Below are 18537 nucleotides of genomic sequence, written 5' to 3' on the forward strand. Positions count from 1 at the left end.
GGCTATATATATATATAGTGAATTCAGGTTGATTGTGACACTTTTTGCTATTGAAATGACTGGGAAAAAGTGTCCTATCAACCTGAATTATATATATATATATATATATATATATATATATATATATATATATATATATATATATATATATATATATATATATATATGTATGTATGTATATGTGTGTGTGTGTGTGTGTGTAAAACCTATAGGTTTTCCCTTCTTATTGGCTAAATGTTTTGTGCCCAATATTTAATTGTTTTAAAATATATGGTTTTGTTTGGCAGCTGTAGTACTCTTTATGGTTATTAGAAGAGCAGAAATTAAAATCACAAAATTAAAAATTAAAATAAATATGCACAGACTAAATTTAATTGGTAAGATGAATCTAAACTCAGTAAATGGCCCAAAGTATTGATTTACCCCATTACAATAGTCCATTTACAGTTACTATCATACAAATACACTTACTTGTAGGATTAAAATTGTAAATAAGGCACATTTAATGTCCAACATCAAATATTTTAGCGAAATGTATATTTTAGAATTATTCCGTCTGTTTAGCGCGCATGCGTGCAGCAGCGCTCGTTCACTGTTAGTTTAGCCGCAAAATGGAAATATTTGCATGACTTTCTAACATTTACAGATGGAGAATAAATTTGTGAAAGGTAAGTTATGCACTGAGGAAAACACCATCTCTCAAATGCATAAAATAGCACAAAATGTATGCTGTTTCCTATGGTGGATCGATTTGATCCATGATCGACCTCTAGGGCTGCTTAAAAAAAGCGTGCACGCGAAATTATCTTGACTAGGTAAACCTGGATCGAATTAGCGGGACTGCGTGAACTTCAATTACCTTTTATGAAACCGTTTTAGCCCAAACTCATTTGTTAGGTTAACTCAAGTCAGGTTTTGGAGTTTAATCCTCGCTTTTCTTAGCATCTTTTATGAAACAGCCCTCTGGTGAACTAGGGAAGAATAGAGTAAACTTTAAAGTTACTTGCACAATGTGTATCTGATATGAATAAAACGTGTCCTCTAATTATAATAGAAAGAATTGTTATTGCCGCTTCTATATACATCAGTGTGTATTTTACAAACTCTAAATGTATTGTTTTGTTTGTACTTATAAGTATTTAATTTCCCCCCGCCCCGCCCGATGATATCATCGTCCATCACGATGTTTTACTGTAAACATCGTCAACTGCCAATTTAGTGGACATCGATCAACCCTAAAATTGATAGGGTAAAGCAGTCAGAATGCAATGATGTGGAAGTTTCAAATTTCAATATTATTTTCAGAATACAACATAGATGACATATCAAATGTTTAAACTGAGAAAATGTATCATTTTAAGGGAAAAATAAGTTGATTTTAAATTTCATGGCATCAACACATCTCAAAAAAGTTGGGACAAGGCCATGTTTACCACTGTGTGGCATCCCCTCTTCTTTTTATAACAGTCTGCAAACGTCTGGGGACTGAGGAGACAAGTTGTTCAAGTTTAGGAATAGGAATGTTGTCCCATTCTTGTCTAATACGGGCTTCTAGTTGCTCAACTGTCTTAGGTCTTCTTTGTCGCATCTTTCTCTTTATGATGCGCCAAATGTTTTCTATGAGTGAAAGATCTAGACTGCGGGCTGGACATTTCAGTACCCGGATCCTCCTTCTATGCAGCCATGATGTTGTTATTGATGCAGTATGTGGTCTGGCACTGTCATGTTGGAAAATGCAAGGACTTCCCTGAAAGAGACGACGTCTGGATGGGAGCATATGTTGTTCTAGAACTTGGATATACCTTTCAGCATTGATGGTGCCTTTACAGATGTGTAAGCTGCCCATGCCACACGCACTCATGCAACCCCATACCATCAGCGATGCAGGCTTCTGAACTGAGCGCTGATAACAACTTGGGTTGTCCTTGTCCTCTTTAGCCTAGATGACATGGTGTCCCAGTTTTTCTAAAAAGAACTTCAAATTTTGATTCGTCTGACCACAGAACAGTTTTCCACTTTGCCACAGCCCATTTTAAATGAGCCTTGGCCCAGAGAAAATGCCTGCGGTTCTGGATCATGTTTAGATATGGCTTCTTTTTTGACCTATAGAGTTTTAGCCGGCAACGGCGAATGGCACGGTGGATTGTGTTCACCGACAATGTTTTCTGGAAGTATTCCTTAGCCTATGTTGTGATTTCCATTACAGTAGCATTCCTGTATGTGATGCAGTGCCGTCTAAGGGCATCCAGTGTGGTTTTCCAGCCTTGACCCTTACGCACAGAGATTGTTCCAGATTCTCTGAATCTTTGGATGATATTATGCACTGTAGATGATGATAACTTCAAACTCTTTCCAATTTTTCTCTGAGAAACTCATTTCTGATATTGCTCCACTATTTTTCGCCGCAGCATTGCGTGAATTGGTGATCCTCTGCCCATCTTGACTTCTGAGAGACACTGCCACTCTGAGAGGCTCTTTTTATACCCAATCATGTTGCCAATTGACCTAATAAGTTGCAAATTGGTCCTCTAGCTGTTCCTTATATGTACATTTAACTTTTACGGCCTCTTATTGCTACCTGTCCCAACTTTTTTGGAATGTGTAGCTCTCATGAAATCCTAAATGAGCCAATATTTGGCATGACATTTCAAAATGTCTCACTTTCAACATTTGATATGTTATCTATATTCTATTGTGAATAAAACATAAGTTTATGATATTTTTAAATTATTGAATTCCTTTTTTATTCACAATTTGTACAGTGTCCCAACTTTTTTGGAATCAGGTTTGTACTCCTCTCCTCCATCTATTCCTCTCCCTCACACAGAAATAATTTTTTTCTCTCTGCTCCTCTGGGTTGTTCTGCATCCACATTGAACAAAAACTATTCAAAGAGTCCTATTTTACTGTATGTCCATGTAATGAAAAGAACTTCAACACCTGACTATGCCTCCAACTGAGATTGGAATTTGCTATTTCTCAAAATTTCAGTGATATGCTACTTAAAATGCTTATCAATTGTTTCAATGTTTGTTTTATTTATTTTTTTCAATACTTTTGAGCTGCTTTTGTTGCAGAAGTAGTGGCTTTATACTATATTTAAAGATTGGAACACTAGGTCTTCGTTTCTGACATGCTGTGTTTAAGCATTTGTAAATATTAGTTAACATTAGTTAACTACCTTAGTTAATGTGAACCAATAATGAACTGCACTTATACAGCATTTATTAATCTTTTATTTTTAGTTTTTTAAATAATGTATAATTATATATATTTTTTAACTTTGTTAATGTTATTTTCAACATTTACTAATAAATTATTGAAATCTTGTTAACATTAGTTAATGCACTGTGAACTAACATGAACAAACAACGAACAACTGTATTTTCATTAACTAACATTAACGAAGATTAGTAAATACAGTAACAAATGTATTGCTCATTGTTAGTTCATGTTAGTTAATACATTAACTAATGTTTAACTAATGAACCTTATTGTAAAGTGTTACTGCTGTGTCTGACGTTTCTCAAAATATACAGATTGGCTGTACACTTGAAAACGCAAAGGTGTTGTTTTCAGATTTATCCACTCTGGGACCTGGTTTAAAAAAATAGCAGTTTCAGGCTCCCAAAATGCCAGATCTGCCTGGACGAAACACCTATACAATACAAAACTTTTGCGTATACAGCTAAGTGCATCTCTAAATCTAGACTAAAAAGACATCTTTAACCTGGCATACACATAACAAACTATCACATTTCAATAATTCAAATCCTTTAAAAGATTGTTAGGCTGCATAAATTAGGTAAACCAGAATCAGTAACCCTTCCCATAATATCCAGTTTACTTGTTACATCGTAAGAGGAATCGCATCTATTCTGTCCTTCTCATTCTTATCCCAAGGTTACCATAGTCAGCCGGATTCATTCTGTATCCAGACCAGATGGTGGACCTGCTCCTAGAGATGACTAAAACAGCCTTGAATGTCAGCAGAGACCATGACAACTGAAGGAGCCCTAGAGATAGACTGCCTTTGAAGACCTCATCAACTAGACAGCCATCTGCACAGATCCTCAGCGAAGACCATGAAAACCAGACAAGTCTTCTGCACAGACCCTATGGCCAGCTTCAACTCCCCTCCCACCAAATTCTGAATTATATCTGTTACAGTAGAGACACCGGAGACAGATGTAAATGCAGTTTGGATGTTTATTTAGAAAAATCAGCAGAGCAACAGGTAAGTGCAATAATGGTAATGAAGATCTTGAGGATGAAAGAGAGGTAATACTGTCCTTGTTTGTATTGCAGATGCAGTTCGATGAAGACGTTGGAGTTGGCAGACGGGAACACTCACACACACAGGTAGGTAGAGACACGAGGAGACCAGGAGACGATGGAGACGATGGAGAGTATGGAGACAGGTAAGTGTCGTTTTGGGAGTCCTTGAGGTAAGCATACAACTAGTGTATCATGAACGAGACCGGACAATGTGTGTGTGTGAGTGTGGGGCTTAAGTAGTGAGGTGATCATGGTGATAATGAGTTGCAGGTGGCGGTGATCAGTACTCCGGTGATTGGGTGCGTGGGTAAGGGAGTGAGGTGGAACCTGATGTGTCTGTGACAGTACCCCCCCTCCCACGGCCCGCTCCTCAGGGCCGAGGACCCTGACGTCGTGGTGGTCGTCCTCGAGGTCGTGGGGCAGGTCTGTCTGGGTGGTTGGTGTGGAAAGTCTGTAACAGAGTAGGATCAAGGATATCATTCTTGGGGACCCATGAGCGTTCCTCGGGGCCATAGCCTTCCCAATCCACCAGGTATTCTAAGAGACCACCACGGCGCCGGGAGTCCAGGATCTCTCGCACCACGTAAGCAGTTCCATCGTCCAGGATGAGTGGAAGGGGGGGCTCGGCGGCTGCCATGTCAGGTTCTGTGGAAGGAAGAACAGAAGGGTGGTGAGGTTTTAATAGTGACACGTGGAAAGTGGGATGAATTCTTTTGTACTGTGCAGGGAGTTGTAGTCTGTAGGTGACGGGGTTGATCTGTCGAAGGATGGTGAACGGGCCAATGAAGCGGGGACTCAGCTTCTTGCAGGGCAGGCGCATCCTGATGTCTCTGGTGGACAGCCAGACCTTCTGCCCCGGTTGGTAGGTTGGAGCTTGGGAGCGCCGAAGGTCGGCTGTCATCTTGCGCCTGCGCAGGGCTCTCTGCAGCTGGTGGTGAGCTGAGTCCCATACCCTCTCGCTCTCCCGGAACCAGTAGTCAACTGCAGGAACGTTGGAGGGTTCCCCGTCCCAGGGGAACAGTGGGGGTTGGAAACCGAGTACGCATTGGAAAGGTGTTAATCCAGTAGTGGCTTGACGGAGGGAGTTCTGGGCGTACTCGGCCCAACCCAGGTACTGGTTCCTGGATCTTCCGTTCCGTCTGCCCGTTCGACTGAGGATGGTATCCAGACGATAGGCTGACGGTCACACCCAGGAGGGAGAAGAACGCCTTCCAGACTCGAGAGACGAATTGAGGTCCTCTGTCAGAGACTATATCTTCGGGGATTCCATAGTGACGAAAGACATGGTTGAACATTAATTCCGCTGTGGCCATGGCAGTCGGTAGACCTTCCAGGGGTATTAGACGGCAGGCTTTGGAGAAACGGTCCACGACGACCAGAATGCAGGTGTGACCATCAGACTCTGGGAGATCCGTGACGAAATCCACTCCCAGGTGTGACCAGGGTCTCTCAGGAACGGGCAGAGGATTGAGCTTGCCGGTTGGTAGATGGCGTGGGCTCTTGGAGATGGCGCACTCCCTGCAGCCCTGCACGTACCTTCTGACGTCGCTGGCCATGTTGGGCCACCAGAAGCGCTGTTTAAGCAGCGAGAGGGTCTCATTGACCCCCGGGTGACCAGTGCCAAGTGAAGAGTGAACGGAGTGCAGGAGTGGAGTGCGTCGTGTCCGGGTGATGTAGCGTAAGCCTTGGGGGCAACCCGGCGGAGTGCGTGAGGAGGCATTGGAGGAGGGTAAGGTCTCTTCTGACCATTCGATGGGGCTCACGAAGAGGGTTTCAGGCAGGATAGGTTCAGGTTCGTCGTTCTTTTCCTCGGGGGCGTGGAGACGTGAGAGAGCATCGGCTTTAATGTTCTTGACACCAGGGCGGTATGAAATTGTGAAGTTGAATCGTGAGAAGAACATCGCCCACCGGGCTTGACGAGGGTTGAGTCGCTTGGCAGCTTTCAGATACTCGAGGTTCTTATGGTCGGTTAGAACTTGGAATGGGTGGTTTGCCCCCTCCAACCAATGCCTCCACTCTTCAAGGGCGAGCTTTACAGCCAGGAGTTCGCGATCCCCGATATCATAATTCACCTCCGCCAGGTTGAGCTTACGGGAGAAGAAGGCGCATGGATGGAGCCTACTTGGGTTCCCCTGCTGCTGTGATAGTACCGCTCCCACTCCGGTGGTGGAGGCGTCCACCTCCATGACGAATGGTAGGTCTGGATTGGGGTGGACGAGGAGGGGAGCGGTGGTGAAGGCCTTCTTGAGTGACTCAAAAGCTTCTGTGGCAGGCTGGGACCAGGACAGAGACTTGGGCTGCTTCCGGAGGAGGTTGGTGAGTGGACTGACTATGGTGCTGTAATTCTTGATGAATCGGCGGTAGAAATTGGAAAATCCGAGGAAACGTTGGAGTTCTTTTATGGTACTTGGAGTGGGCCAGTTCTGGATGGCAGAGACCTTCCCCTCGTCCATCCGGATGCCACTGTGGTCAATCACATATCCTAGGAAGTGGACTGAGGGCTGATGGAACGAGCACTTCTCTGCTTTTAGGAAGAGATGGAACTGCCGTAAGCACTTGAGGACCTCCGCAACGTGGTGGCGATGTTCGGCCAAGCTCCGGGAGTAGATGAGGATGTCATCAATATACACGAGAACGAACTTGTGGAGGAACTCCCGGAGCACCTCATGGATAAAGTCCTGGAATACGGAGGGGGCGTTGACCAGGCCATACGGCATAACTAGGTATTCATAGTGGCCGGTGGGCGTGACGAAGGCGGTCTTCCACTCGTCCCCCTCGCGTATCCGGATGAGGTTGTACGCGCTGCGGAGGTCCAGCTTGGTGAACACAGTGGCACCGCGGAGATGTTCCAGGACGAGGGGAAGTGGATACCGGAATTTGACTGTAATCTTGTTTAATGAGCGGTAATCAATGCAAGGCCTCAAGCCTCCGTCCTTCTTGGCCAAGAAGAAGAAGCTTGAAGCAGCAGGGGAAGTAGACGGGCGGATGTATCCTTGATTAAGGGCCTCTTTGATGTATTCCTCCATGGCCTTCTCCTCCGGTACTGACAGGGGGTATATGCGTCCCCTGGGCACTGGTTCACCCGGTAACAGATCGATGGCACAGTCCCATGGCCGGTGTGGAGGAAGCTTGGAGGCGCGTTGCGGGCAGAAGACGTCACTGAAGGGGGCGTAGTCGGGTGGAACTTCGACGGAGCGTTTTTCCATGGGGCTTTCGATGGAGGTAGCGTTGATGGAGAGACTTGTTGAGAGAGGAGATCTTGGAATGGGAAGTTCTGGAAAACAGCCAGGGAAACAGTGGTCGCCCCACTTCAGGACTTCGCCCGTGCGCCACGAGATGTTGGGATTGTGGAGTTCCAGCCACGGGCGCCCTAGAACCACGTCAGCGGTGGATTCCTCCAGAACCAGCAGATGGATGGATTCGGTGTGGAAGATACCCACGTGCAGTTGAAGGGGTCCAGTGACGCGTCGAATCGTCTTGCGGCTCAGGGGTTTGCCCGTGATAGAGTGGACCTGGTAGTTAATCGGAGAAGGCGAGGTCTTAATCCCGAGGTGTCGACAGAGGGCGCCGGAGATGAAATTTCCTGCTGACCCTGAATCGAGGAGCGCCACCACTGGAATGGAAGCATTAGCAGCAGTAAGGTTTACTACAGTAGTGAGTGGTTTCATCTTTTGGATAGAGGGAATGATAGCACTCCCCACAGGTCGAGGAGGACGGGTTGGGCATGTGGAGATGACATGCCCAGGAGATCCACAGTATAAGCATAGATTCAGGGTCAGCCTTCTCTGTCTTTCTGTGGGTGACAAACGGGAGTTATCCACTTGCATGGGCTCGGGGGCTGGTTCTGGGGAGCTGACGGGTTCGGACCGACGGAGGAGAGGTGTAGCCTGTGACTGGCCCTGGTGCTCGAGGAGACACGACTGCATACGAGAACCCACGCGGATGGCGAGTTGGATGAATCTTTCAAGTCCTATGGAGTCCTCGTATGCAGCGAGATGCAGCCGCACGTTTGGCTCCAGACCTTGTCGAAAGGTAGTGATGAGGGCTTGTTCATTCCATCCGCTGGTTGCGGCGAGCGTTCTGAACTGCAAGGCATAATCGTTAACAGTCTTATTTCCTTGTTTTAAATTATACAATTTCTCACCAGTTGAAGAATCTGCCAAAGGTTTTCCGAAGACTTCTCTGAAGTGGGTAACGAATGCCGTGTAGGATTTGACAACTGATCCATTTTGAGTCCAGAGCGAATCTGCCCATTGTAGGGCCTTACCTTGCAGTTGGGAAATAATGAACGCTATTTTCGCCGTATCGGTGGGGTAGAGGTGCGGCTGCATCTCCAGGACCAGCTCACACTGAAGGAGGAATCCGCTGCAATCCTCCGCCTTTCCTGAGTAGGGCGCCGGTTTGGCCATGGGACTGGCGGTGAATACCGGCGAAGTAGAGGTGACTGTGGCGGCGGTGGCAGCAGCGGTGGCTGGTGCTGGTGATGGTGACGGTGGTTGAGGAGTGAGTGCTCGCCGAACTGCATCCACGAGCTCCTGGAAAGGGTCTTGACGGCTCATGCTGATTGTAAGCTGTTATGGTCCGGTCTTCTGTTACAGTAGAGACACCGGAGACAGATGTAAATGCAGTTTGGATGTTTATTTAGAAAAATCAGCAGAGCAACAGGTAAGTGCAATAATGGTAATGAAGATCTTGAGGATGAAAGAGAGGTAATACTGTCCTTGTTTGTATTGCAGATGCAGTTCGATGAAGACGTTGGAGTTGGCAGACGGGAACACTCACACACACAGGTAGGTAGAGACACAAGGAGACCAGGAGACGATGGAGACGATGGAGAGTATGGAGACAGGTAAGTGTCGTTTTGGGAGTCCTTGAGCTAAGCATACAACTAGTGTATCATGAACGAGACCGGACAATGTGTGTGTGTGAGTGTGGGGCTTAAGTAGTGAGGTGATCATGGTGATAATGAGTTGCAGGTGGCGGTGATCAGTACTCCGGTGATTGGGTGCGTGGGTAAGGGAGTGAGGTGGAACCTGACGTGTCTGTGACAATATCAATCCACAATCCGAATTTTGATGCAACCTGGAATTAAACCACCCCATGTTTGTTCGTCTGGTTTCTCCCAAAGTTTTTTATTCTCCAATTAAATATCATGACCCCTCCTATCTGCTCCTGTCTGCCTCGCTGCCGAATGCTTTGTGTCTGCAGCTCCGTATAACTTTGTTTTGAATCAATTTACTATCATTGATTGTTGTTTACATTATCATTACCATATATCTGATATTGTCTAATATTGCCTATCACAATCTGACGTCGCTAGCGTTTAATCTAAATCGCTATCACAATGCGTTAGCATTTTGCTAGCCTGTTAACTTGTCATCCGTGCCTACCGTCTTTTTCTCTTGCGCGCTTCTTTTTCTATGAGTCCATCAAACAACTGTGGTAAGTCGGATCAGTCTACAAATACAGTGAGTCATGTCATCTTTCCCTGTTATCATTACTTGCACTGCCTGTCACATGCTTAGTATAGCTTTCTCTGTCAGCGGTGAGATTTACACATGTGATAAAAGCAGGGAGATAGTCAGGCTGACAGAGAAGATTTCAGAATTAGAGCCAACACGCATCCAACTTTAATTGAGGACAGTAAGAATTCTAGGGCTTTAGATACTATTTTGGATGCGACTAGCTTACATTGTTCGGTTCAGGCTGTAGAGCAACTGAGTGACTGTGAGACGGCATAGTCGCAGGGCAAAACACCACTCTTCCGTTCTGCTTAGAACATCAAACAGGTTCTCCCCACTCAGTGATGCTGAAAATCCTGTTGAAAGTGCCCTAGTTATTGGCGAGTCTATGACACAGAATGTGAAAATAGAGACACCAGCCACCATAGTCAAATGTTTGCTGGGAGCCAGAGCGCCTGACATCAAAGCAAATTTAAAAGTGCTGGCTAATGCTAATCATAAATACTCTAAGATTATTATTCACATCAGCACTAATGATGTTTGACTTCGCTAATTGGAGATCACTAAAATGAACCTTAACACTAGAAGTCCCAGAGAGCAGCCATTTGGCTTTTCAACATATAAAACCCGCAGGACAGCCGATGGGCTGGAAGGCTTCAGGCTAATATCCTTAATCAGCTGTGAACAGTTGCTTTTGTTATGTAAACAATGTGGGGCCATGCTGAGCCACTTCAAGGAAACTTGTGTTTCACTTTGCCATCTTAGGGAGAAATCAACACACATGTTTTTTTTTTCCTTTGTTGCTGAGATTTATTGATAAAAATAGTACAAAATAAAATAAAGAAACCAACCATTTGTACACATATTTACAAATAATATTAAAAAGTGAGTGAGTACATTCCAGCAATCACTCACAATCCTGGCACTGCCATGGTATCTCCCGTCTGCATTTACCACATGTGTATCTGTAGCAGTGAACACATCGCACAGTGGCATGATTGTTCTTGCATTGGTGTTTGACCTGACACATGGCTCTTTTTCCAGGGCTAGGTGTGGAGGGTTGTGTCCGAAGCAATTGTTCTTTTCTTGCCTTCTTCGCACACATATGAGAGTTAGCCAACTCTCTTGCAAGCTCCACCAGGAAGTCCACCCGTCTTTCCTGCCTTCCGGTGCATGCTTGATACAGCACATGTGCATTCAGTGCTGCCATGTCAATCATGTTATAGAACACGGCAACTGGCCAGCGCCGTGTCCCTGTGCGGACAGTGTACTCCCGCGCCATCTGGTCCATCACATCCACGCCGCACTTTGTGGTGTTGTAAAGGGTGACAGTGTTTGGCTTCCTTTTGGTGGTATTATCAGTCTGAATCACGCTGTGCATGCTGCTAAGAATGTAGACGGTCTTCTTCCGTTTGGGCGCATACGCCGTCAGCGTAGCAGCAGTGGTTGAAAACACCTAATAAATAAGATAAATTGTTATTTTCATAGCACTTTTACACACAATGACACAATGACACACTTGGCGGTGTTGATTCTAAAAATTAGAAACACATAAACATAGAACCTCAAAAGACCTGCAACATACCTGAGTGGTGAATTCATTGCGATCTGTGTGTCTAGCGGATTGAGGGATTTCCCGGCGAATCTTGTTGACTGTGCTGAGGATGGTGGTTTTCCGGCTAAGAAGTTTATGCGCAAGTGACAGCGATGTGAAAAAATTGTCCGTGGTAACATTTCTGCCCTTGTCTAGGAATGGTTCCATCAGCCTCATCACTACATTTTCAGACAGTCTCTCTCCACTGGGACGACTAGGGTCCTTGCCAAGATATGGGAGGACATTACAAATGTACTTGGATTTTAGGTCGCAAGCCACCCAAAACTTGATCCCAAACTTGTCAGGTTTAGTTGCAATATACTGCAGGAAACAGCAGCGAGTCTTTGACGGGAAAAGCTCTTCATCAACGGTAATATGTAGACCAGCGTTGTAGGACGTGATGCAATTGGTGACAAATGATGCCCACACACTGGAAATTGCAGCAAACTTATCAGTCTTTGCTCGATCACTCCGGGTGGACCTGTCATCAAAGCGTAGGTGACGCATGATGTCTTGGAAGCGGTTTCGCGGCATTGTTCCAATGATATGTGGGTTTCCCAGGTTTGCTGACCAGCAGTCACGTAGTGATGGAACCTTGGTAAGCCCCCGCAAGATGACAATTGCAATAAATGCCATTAGTTCAGGGAGGGCCATGAACCAATGAACATGCTCTGTTTCCTGTGCATGTTGAATAGTCCATTCTTGAATGCTATGAAGCATGTCAAGAGTGATGAAACACAGGAAGCTCTGAAGGCGACTCGAGATACTTTTCCTGGCCTTAGCCGTTGGCTCTCCATCTGCAGCGTACGCTTTGATTGGGGTGAAAGGGAGACGTGTCCCCACCTGTTCTTCACGCCACACTGTGCCATCTTTCGCTGTCTCTGTCAGGTCAGTCCCCAAACGGGCTCTCTTTTTTGGTTGAGGAGCAGTCTCCTCATCTGCAGTGTGAACAAATTCAAATTGTGAGCAATGGAAAAGTCAAATGATATCACAAATGCATGCATAGATACTAATAATAATTCCAGTATCTCCTTCTCTGTATCGGAATAATGTCTGAAATATCTTCCTAAAAAAAAAGATACAACTAAAGCAAAGAAACAACTAATAATGTTTTGCACTTCAGATGGCAGTGAATGTCTGCTAAGTAGTACAAACAAAAAAGTGGACAATACAAAAAAGGCAGAGTAAATATTTATGTCACTCCACTCTGCTTTTTTGGTGTTTTCCACTTACTGGTTTGAAATGAAATAGGAAATAATATGAAATGAAACTTAACCTGAAGACAGATCAGACAGCTCTGAGTCCGAATCCGGCTGAAGTTCTATGTCTTCTCCATCTGAGTCACAAGGGTTTACTTCACTCAGGATCATTTCCAAGGCCTGCTGAGTGGTGAGTCTTCTCTGCATTTTCTTTTCTTGGAGAGGAGGTTCGGACACCACAGAATTCTTGAGGGCACTGAAGTAGTAGGCTATGTGCAGTGAGATTTTATCCACCTCAGCACAAAAGGAATTACCTCTCATTTGAGAGCAAGCTGCATGCAATTAGATGTGCTAATTCATACCTGTTTACACCTGGGCAAGACCCTACATGCCAATGTGAGACATGGTCAATCAAGTTCTCTGCTTTTAGCAGCCCTCCCTCCCCCACACATACAAACAAGCCACCAGCAACCATTCACACACACACACCCAACCCCCCTGCAGATTGCTCAGGTAATGACCATATTTACACATGAATTGATGCTAATGATAGCCAAAAGACTAGCCAGTTAGCATCCACTTGGCTAAAGGAGGGTTACAAATCTCTGGGACTTCTAGTGTTAAAGAGGTATGTGAACTCGCAAGTATACTTTGCAGACTATCATCACTCAATGGCTGGCTGTCTAAGTGATGTCTGCAGAATAATATAGGGTTCATAGACAACTGGAAAAGTTTTTGGGGCAGACCTGACCTGTTGAAAAGAGATGGTATTCATCCCTCCTAGGATGGTTCCGCTCTTCCCTCTAGTAATATGGCATACAGTCTTAGAGCTGAAACATGACAAACTGGGGCCCAGGTCAGGAAGCAGACAGATTGGCTAAACTGACCATCTGCTAGCTGTCTCACGTCACAGAAGTCAGATAAATACAGATAAACACATAGAGACTCTTTCACCTAGATATCATCACATAGAGACTCTGTCTGTACCCCGAATTAGTAAATACAAAAAACTCCCAAACCCATTTAAGGGTGAAATTTAATTGATGTTCAATAAATAAAAAACACATATGATAGTGATAAACAAATGATAAAGCTTGAGTTGCTGAATATTAGATCCCTTTCTTCAAAAACACTTATTGTAAATTATATTATCACAGACAATAATCTCGATGTGCTATGTTTGACAGAAACCTGGCTCTTTAAACAAGTCCACGCCTCAAGGTTACTATTATCAACACGAGCCTCGACTGAAAGGCAAAGGGGTAGGTGTTGCTGTAATTTATAGTAATATCTTCAATATTACTCAAAAGTCTTTCAAATATAATTAATTCTATGTGATGGTGCTTTATGTAACGTTATGTAATGTAAGCGACAAATCCCATTTGACATTTGTGCTGGCTACTGTATATAGGCCACCAGGGCACCATATAGACTTTACCAAAGAATTTGCTGATTTTCTATCAGAGTTAGTACTGGCTGTGGATAATTGTTGATGATTTTAATATCGAAGTAGATAATGAAAAAGACACATTGAGATTGGCATTTACAGACATTCTAAACTCTATTGGAGTTAGACAACACGTGTCAGGACCCACTCATTGTCATAATCATACTTTAGATCTAATATTGTCACATGGAATCAATATTGATGCCGTTGAAATTCTGCAGCAGAGCGATGACATCTCAGATCATTATTTAGTCTTGTGTATACTACATTTAGCCAAGGCTGCAAAACCGCCACCCTGCCATAAATATGGTAGAACAATCACTTCTACCACTAAAGATTGCAAATTAACGAGAAATAAAGCTTCAACTTCTGATGTTACAGCAGTAATGACTTTATGAACTTCTTTACTTGCAAGATTGATAATATTACAGAAAAAATTTTAACCATGCAACTGTCTATACAGTATCACGTCAGACAGTGCACTGTAGTGTCCCTGAGAAAAAATTCCATTCATTCGATGCTTTAGGACATGAAGAATTGTCTAAACTTGTTAAAGGGTTAGTTCACCCAAAAATAAAAATAATGTCATTTATTACTCACCCTCATGCCATTCCACACCCGTGAGTCCTTTGTTAATCTTCGGAACACAAATTAAGATATTTTTGTTGAAATCCGATGGCTCAGTGAGGCCTCCATAGCCAGCAATGACATTTCCTCTCTCAAGATCCATTAATGTACTAAAAACATACTTAAATCAGTTCATGTGAGTACAGTGGTTCAATATTAATATTATAAAGCGACGAGAATATTTTTGGTACGCCAAAAAAACAAAATAACGACTTATTTAGTGATGGCTGATTTCAAAACACTGCTTCAGGAAGCTTTGGAGTGTTATGATTCTTCTGTGTTGAATCATGATTCGGATCGCATGTCAAACCGCCAAACTGCTGAAATCATGTGACTTTGGCTCTCTGAACCGCTGATTTGACACGCTGATTCATAATGCTTTGAAGCTTCCTGAAGCAGTGCTTTGAAATCAGCCATCACTATATAAGTCTTTTTTTTTTTTTTGGCGCACCAAAAATATTCTCGTCTCTTTATAATATTAATATTGAACCACTATACTCACATGAACTGATTTAAATATGTTTTTAGTACCTTTATGGATCTTGAGAGAGGAAATGTCATTGCTCCCAATGCAGGCCTCACGGAGTCATCGGATTTCAACAAAAATATCTTAATTTGCGTTCCGAAGATTAATGAAGGTCTTATGGGTGTGGAACGGCATTAGGACGAGTAATAAATGACAGAATTTTCATTTTTGGGTGAACTAACCATTTAAATAATCAACAACATGTATGTTAGACCCTATACCGACTAAGTTATTGAAAGAGATGCTTCCAGAGGTCGTAGATCCCCTTCTTAATGTGGTTAATTCATCTTTATCACTAGGATACGTACCGAAAACTACGTATGACCATATTAGCCTGGTTCTGTCAACACTGCATTGTATCGTATAGATTTTAAAATCTTGATACTTACCTACAAATCACTAAATGGTTTAGCTCCCCAGTACCTGAGTGAGATCTTAATGCATTATAGTCCTTCACCTCTATTGCGATCTCAGAATTCTGGACAGTTGATAATACCTAGAATATCAAAATCAACTGCAGGCGGTAGATCCTTTTCCTATTTAGCACCTGAACTTTGGATCAGTCTTCCTATCACTGTTTGGGAAGCAGACACACTCTTTCAGTTTAAATATAGACTAAAAACACATCTGTTTAAAATTGCATACACATAAACCATTATCTACTTCTATAATTCAAATCATGTAAATTGTTAGGCTGCATAGATTAGGTCAGCCGGAACCGGGAACACTTCCCATAACACCTGATGTACTTGCTACATCATAAGAAGAATGGCGTCTACGCTAATATTAGTCTCTCTCTGTTTATCCAGAGGTTTGCCACAGCCTGCCAGATCCAGGCCATATCCAGATGACCTGCATCTAGATATGATGATAACGCAGCCCTGAAGTGTCAACTAAACTATCCCCTGTGAAGGCCTCCTTCCCTTTCCTTTCCATATGTATAGATAAAATGTTATCAAAATTATACCAGTTCGCATAGATCTGCGGACACAACTAATTTTTCTGTATTATACGGACCAGACAGGTAATTTGGCAAATATCACTTTTTTAAAAAGACTCTGCGCACATACACACTCAAACACGCAATCCTATAGACTAAACACGTAAATGAATGGAAAGAATGCATTAAAGGTATTCGGTTTTCAGTAGGAAAGGTGTTAAGCGGCTCCTAAAGTAATAATTAACTAATTTTCAACGGAAGGGTTTAAATCAAAAACCAACTTTAGCTCGATAATAATTTTCCTATTGTGACTGTGAAGCTGCTTTGAAAAATATGTATTGTGAAAAGCGTTATATAAATGAAGATGACTTGACTTAATATTGTCACATGGAATCGATATGGATGCCATTGAAATTCTGCAGCAGAGTGATGACATCTCAGATCATTATCTAGTCTTGTGTATACTACATTTAGTCAAGGCTGTAAAACCATCTCTCTGCCACAAATATGGTAGATCTATCACTTCTACCACTGAGATTGCTTTATAAATAATCTTCCTGATCAGTTTCATCTCCTTAGAATACCAGATAGCTTAGAAGAACTCGATGTTAAAACAGAAACTATTGACTCTCTCTTTTCCAGTACACTAGACTCAGTTGCTCCTTTGCGCTTAAAGAATATCAAGGAAATCAGCCTAACGCCGTGGTACAACGAGCACACTCGGGCCCTCTAGAGAGCAGCCAGAAAAATGGAGTGCAGCTGGAAGAAAATAAAACTAGAGGTTTCTCGCATTTCGTGGAGAGAGAGTATGATTGCGTATAGAAAGGCCTTAAAAACTGCTAGATCTGCTTATTTTTCAAATCTCTTAGAAGAAAACAAACACAACCCTAAGTATTTATTTGATAGAGAGGCTAAATTAGCAAGAAATAAAGCTTCAACTTCTAATGTTTCCAAACAGCACAGCAGTAATGACTTTATAAACTTCTTTACTTGCAAGATTGATAATATTAGAGAGAAAATTATAACCATGCAACTGTCTACTACAGTATTGCATCAGAGTATTGTAGTATCCCTAAGGAATTGTCTAAACTTGTTAAAGGGATAGTTCACCCAAAAATTAAATTTCTGTCATCATTTACTCACCCTCAAGTTATTCCAAACCTGTATAAATTTCTTTGTTCTGTTGAACACAAAGGAAGATATTTTGAAAAACATTTGTAACCAATCTAATTTGGAGCACCACTGACTTCCATAGTAGAAAAAAATAATAATATGAAAGTCAATGGTGCCCCAGAACTGTTCAGTTTCCCACATTCTTCAAAATATCTTCCTTTGTGTTCAACAGAACAAAGAAATATCTACAGGTTTGAAACAACCTGAGGGTGAATAAATGATGACAGAATTTTCATTTTTGGTTGAACTATCCCTTTAAATCATCAAAATCAACAACATGTATGTTAGACCGCTCACTGAAATGATCTGTTCTCACTGCGAGAGCATGAGTCTGGCCTCTTTGCGCTCACAGATAGCTTTCTTCTCAGAGAGCGACTCCGCCCCTCGTGCCCTCCCGTTTGTTTGCTCCCAGGAGCCTATGAGGAAAAAACAGCGGGACAGAGGATCTCAGTGCTTGGATGAGAGTGAGCTCTTGTAGGCTTAGGTCCCGCGTGCCTCACTCTCTCCACGGAGAGAGGTTTCCCCCATCTGTTTCTCCCGCCCGGACCAGCGCCCTTCTGCCATCGCGAGCAACCTGGTCTCATTCGGGGGATCCGATGGTGAGCCGCTGGATCACAGCATGTCCCTAGCTGCCTCGGACGCCGAGGATTGGTCGGGCTCACCTCACGACCACGCCCCCTTGCCGTCGCTCGAGCCTATCGACGCCAGGGCTTCCATAGTCTCAGAGCTCATCAGTGTGCTCTCAAAGGCCGTCGAATAGTTCAAGTTAGAGTGGTCTGCACCTGAGGAGCCCACACGCAGCCACTTTGATGAGTGGTTCCTGCCAGGACGTCATCAGGCCCCTCCTCAGCAGGCAGTGCCCTTCTTCCCGGAGGTCCACGACGAGCTCATGAAGTCGTGCCACACCCCATACTCTGCCCGCCTGCATTCTTCTGCCTCTCATGCTCTCACCTCTTTTGACGGCGTCGAGCAGAAGGGTTATGAGAAGCTGTCTCCTTTGGATGAGGCCGTGGCCGCACATCTGTGGTTGAACTTGACCGAGATCAAGGACGCGGACAAAACCGTCTTCATCGACTCGCCTGTCTCCCCCACTGGTCTCCTTGGCCCCGCTGTAGATGTGTTTGCTGAGTGCTACACAGCACAAAAGTTGTCCCAGGTGTAGCGTCTGCACCAATCAGCCACACAATTATTCATTGTATTTAATGAATTACCCATAAACTCACTCTCACTATCAAAGTTCTCTGAACTCATCCCCCTAAAACTGCAACCAGCATCCCAAGTGTAGCTAGCA

General features: G+C 43.7%; 2 protein-coding genes across 3 annotated transcripts in view; both read right to left on the reverse strand.

The window, feature by feature from the left end:
* Window positions 1-18537, reverse strand: part of fkbp10a (FKBP prolyl isomerase 10a) — a 203181-nt gene that overhangs the window by 21453 nt on the left and 163191 nt on the right. The window lies entirely within an intron of this gene.
* Window positions 7987-13535, reverse strand: LOC125277693. The gene is made up of 3 exons (XM_048206144.1): window positions 12611-13535; window positions 11326-12272; window positions 7987-11196 (listed from the first exon to the last, which is right to left on the reverse strand). The coding sequence occupies exons 1-3, from the start codon at window positions 12852-12854 to the stop codon at window positions 10648-10650; spliced, it is 1740 nt and encodes a 579-aa protein (XP_048062101.1). The 5' UTR covers window positions 12855-13535; the 3' UTR covers window positions 7987-10647.

The sequence above is a fragment of the Megalobrama amblycephala genome, linkage group LG11 (assembly GCF_018812025.1).
Source record: "Megalobrama amblycephala isolate DHTTF-2021 linkage group LG11, ASM1881202v1, whole genome shotgun sequence".
Taxonomy (NCBI): domain Eukaryota; kingdom Metazoa; phylum Chordata; class Actinopteri; order Cypriniformes; family Xenocyprididae; genus Megalobrama; species Megalobrama amblycephala.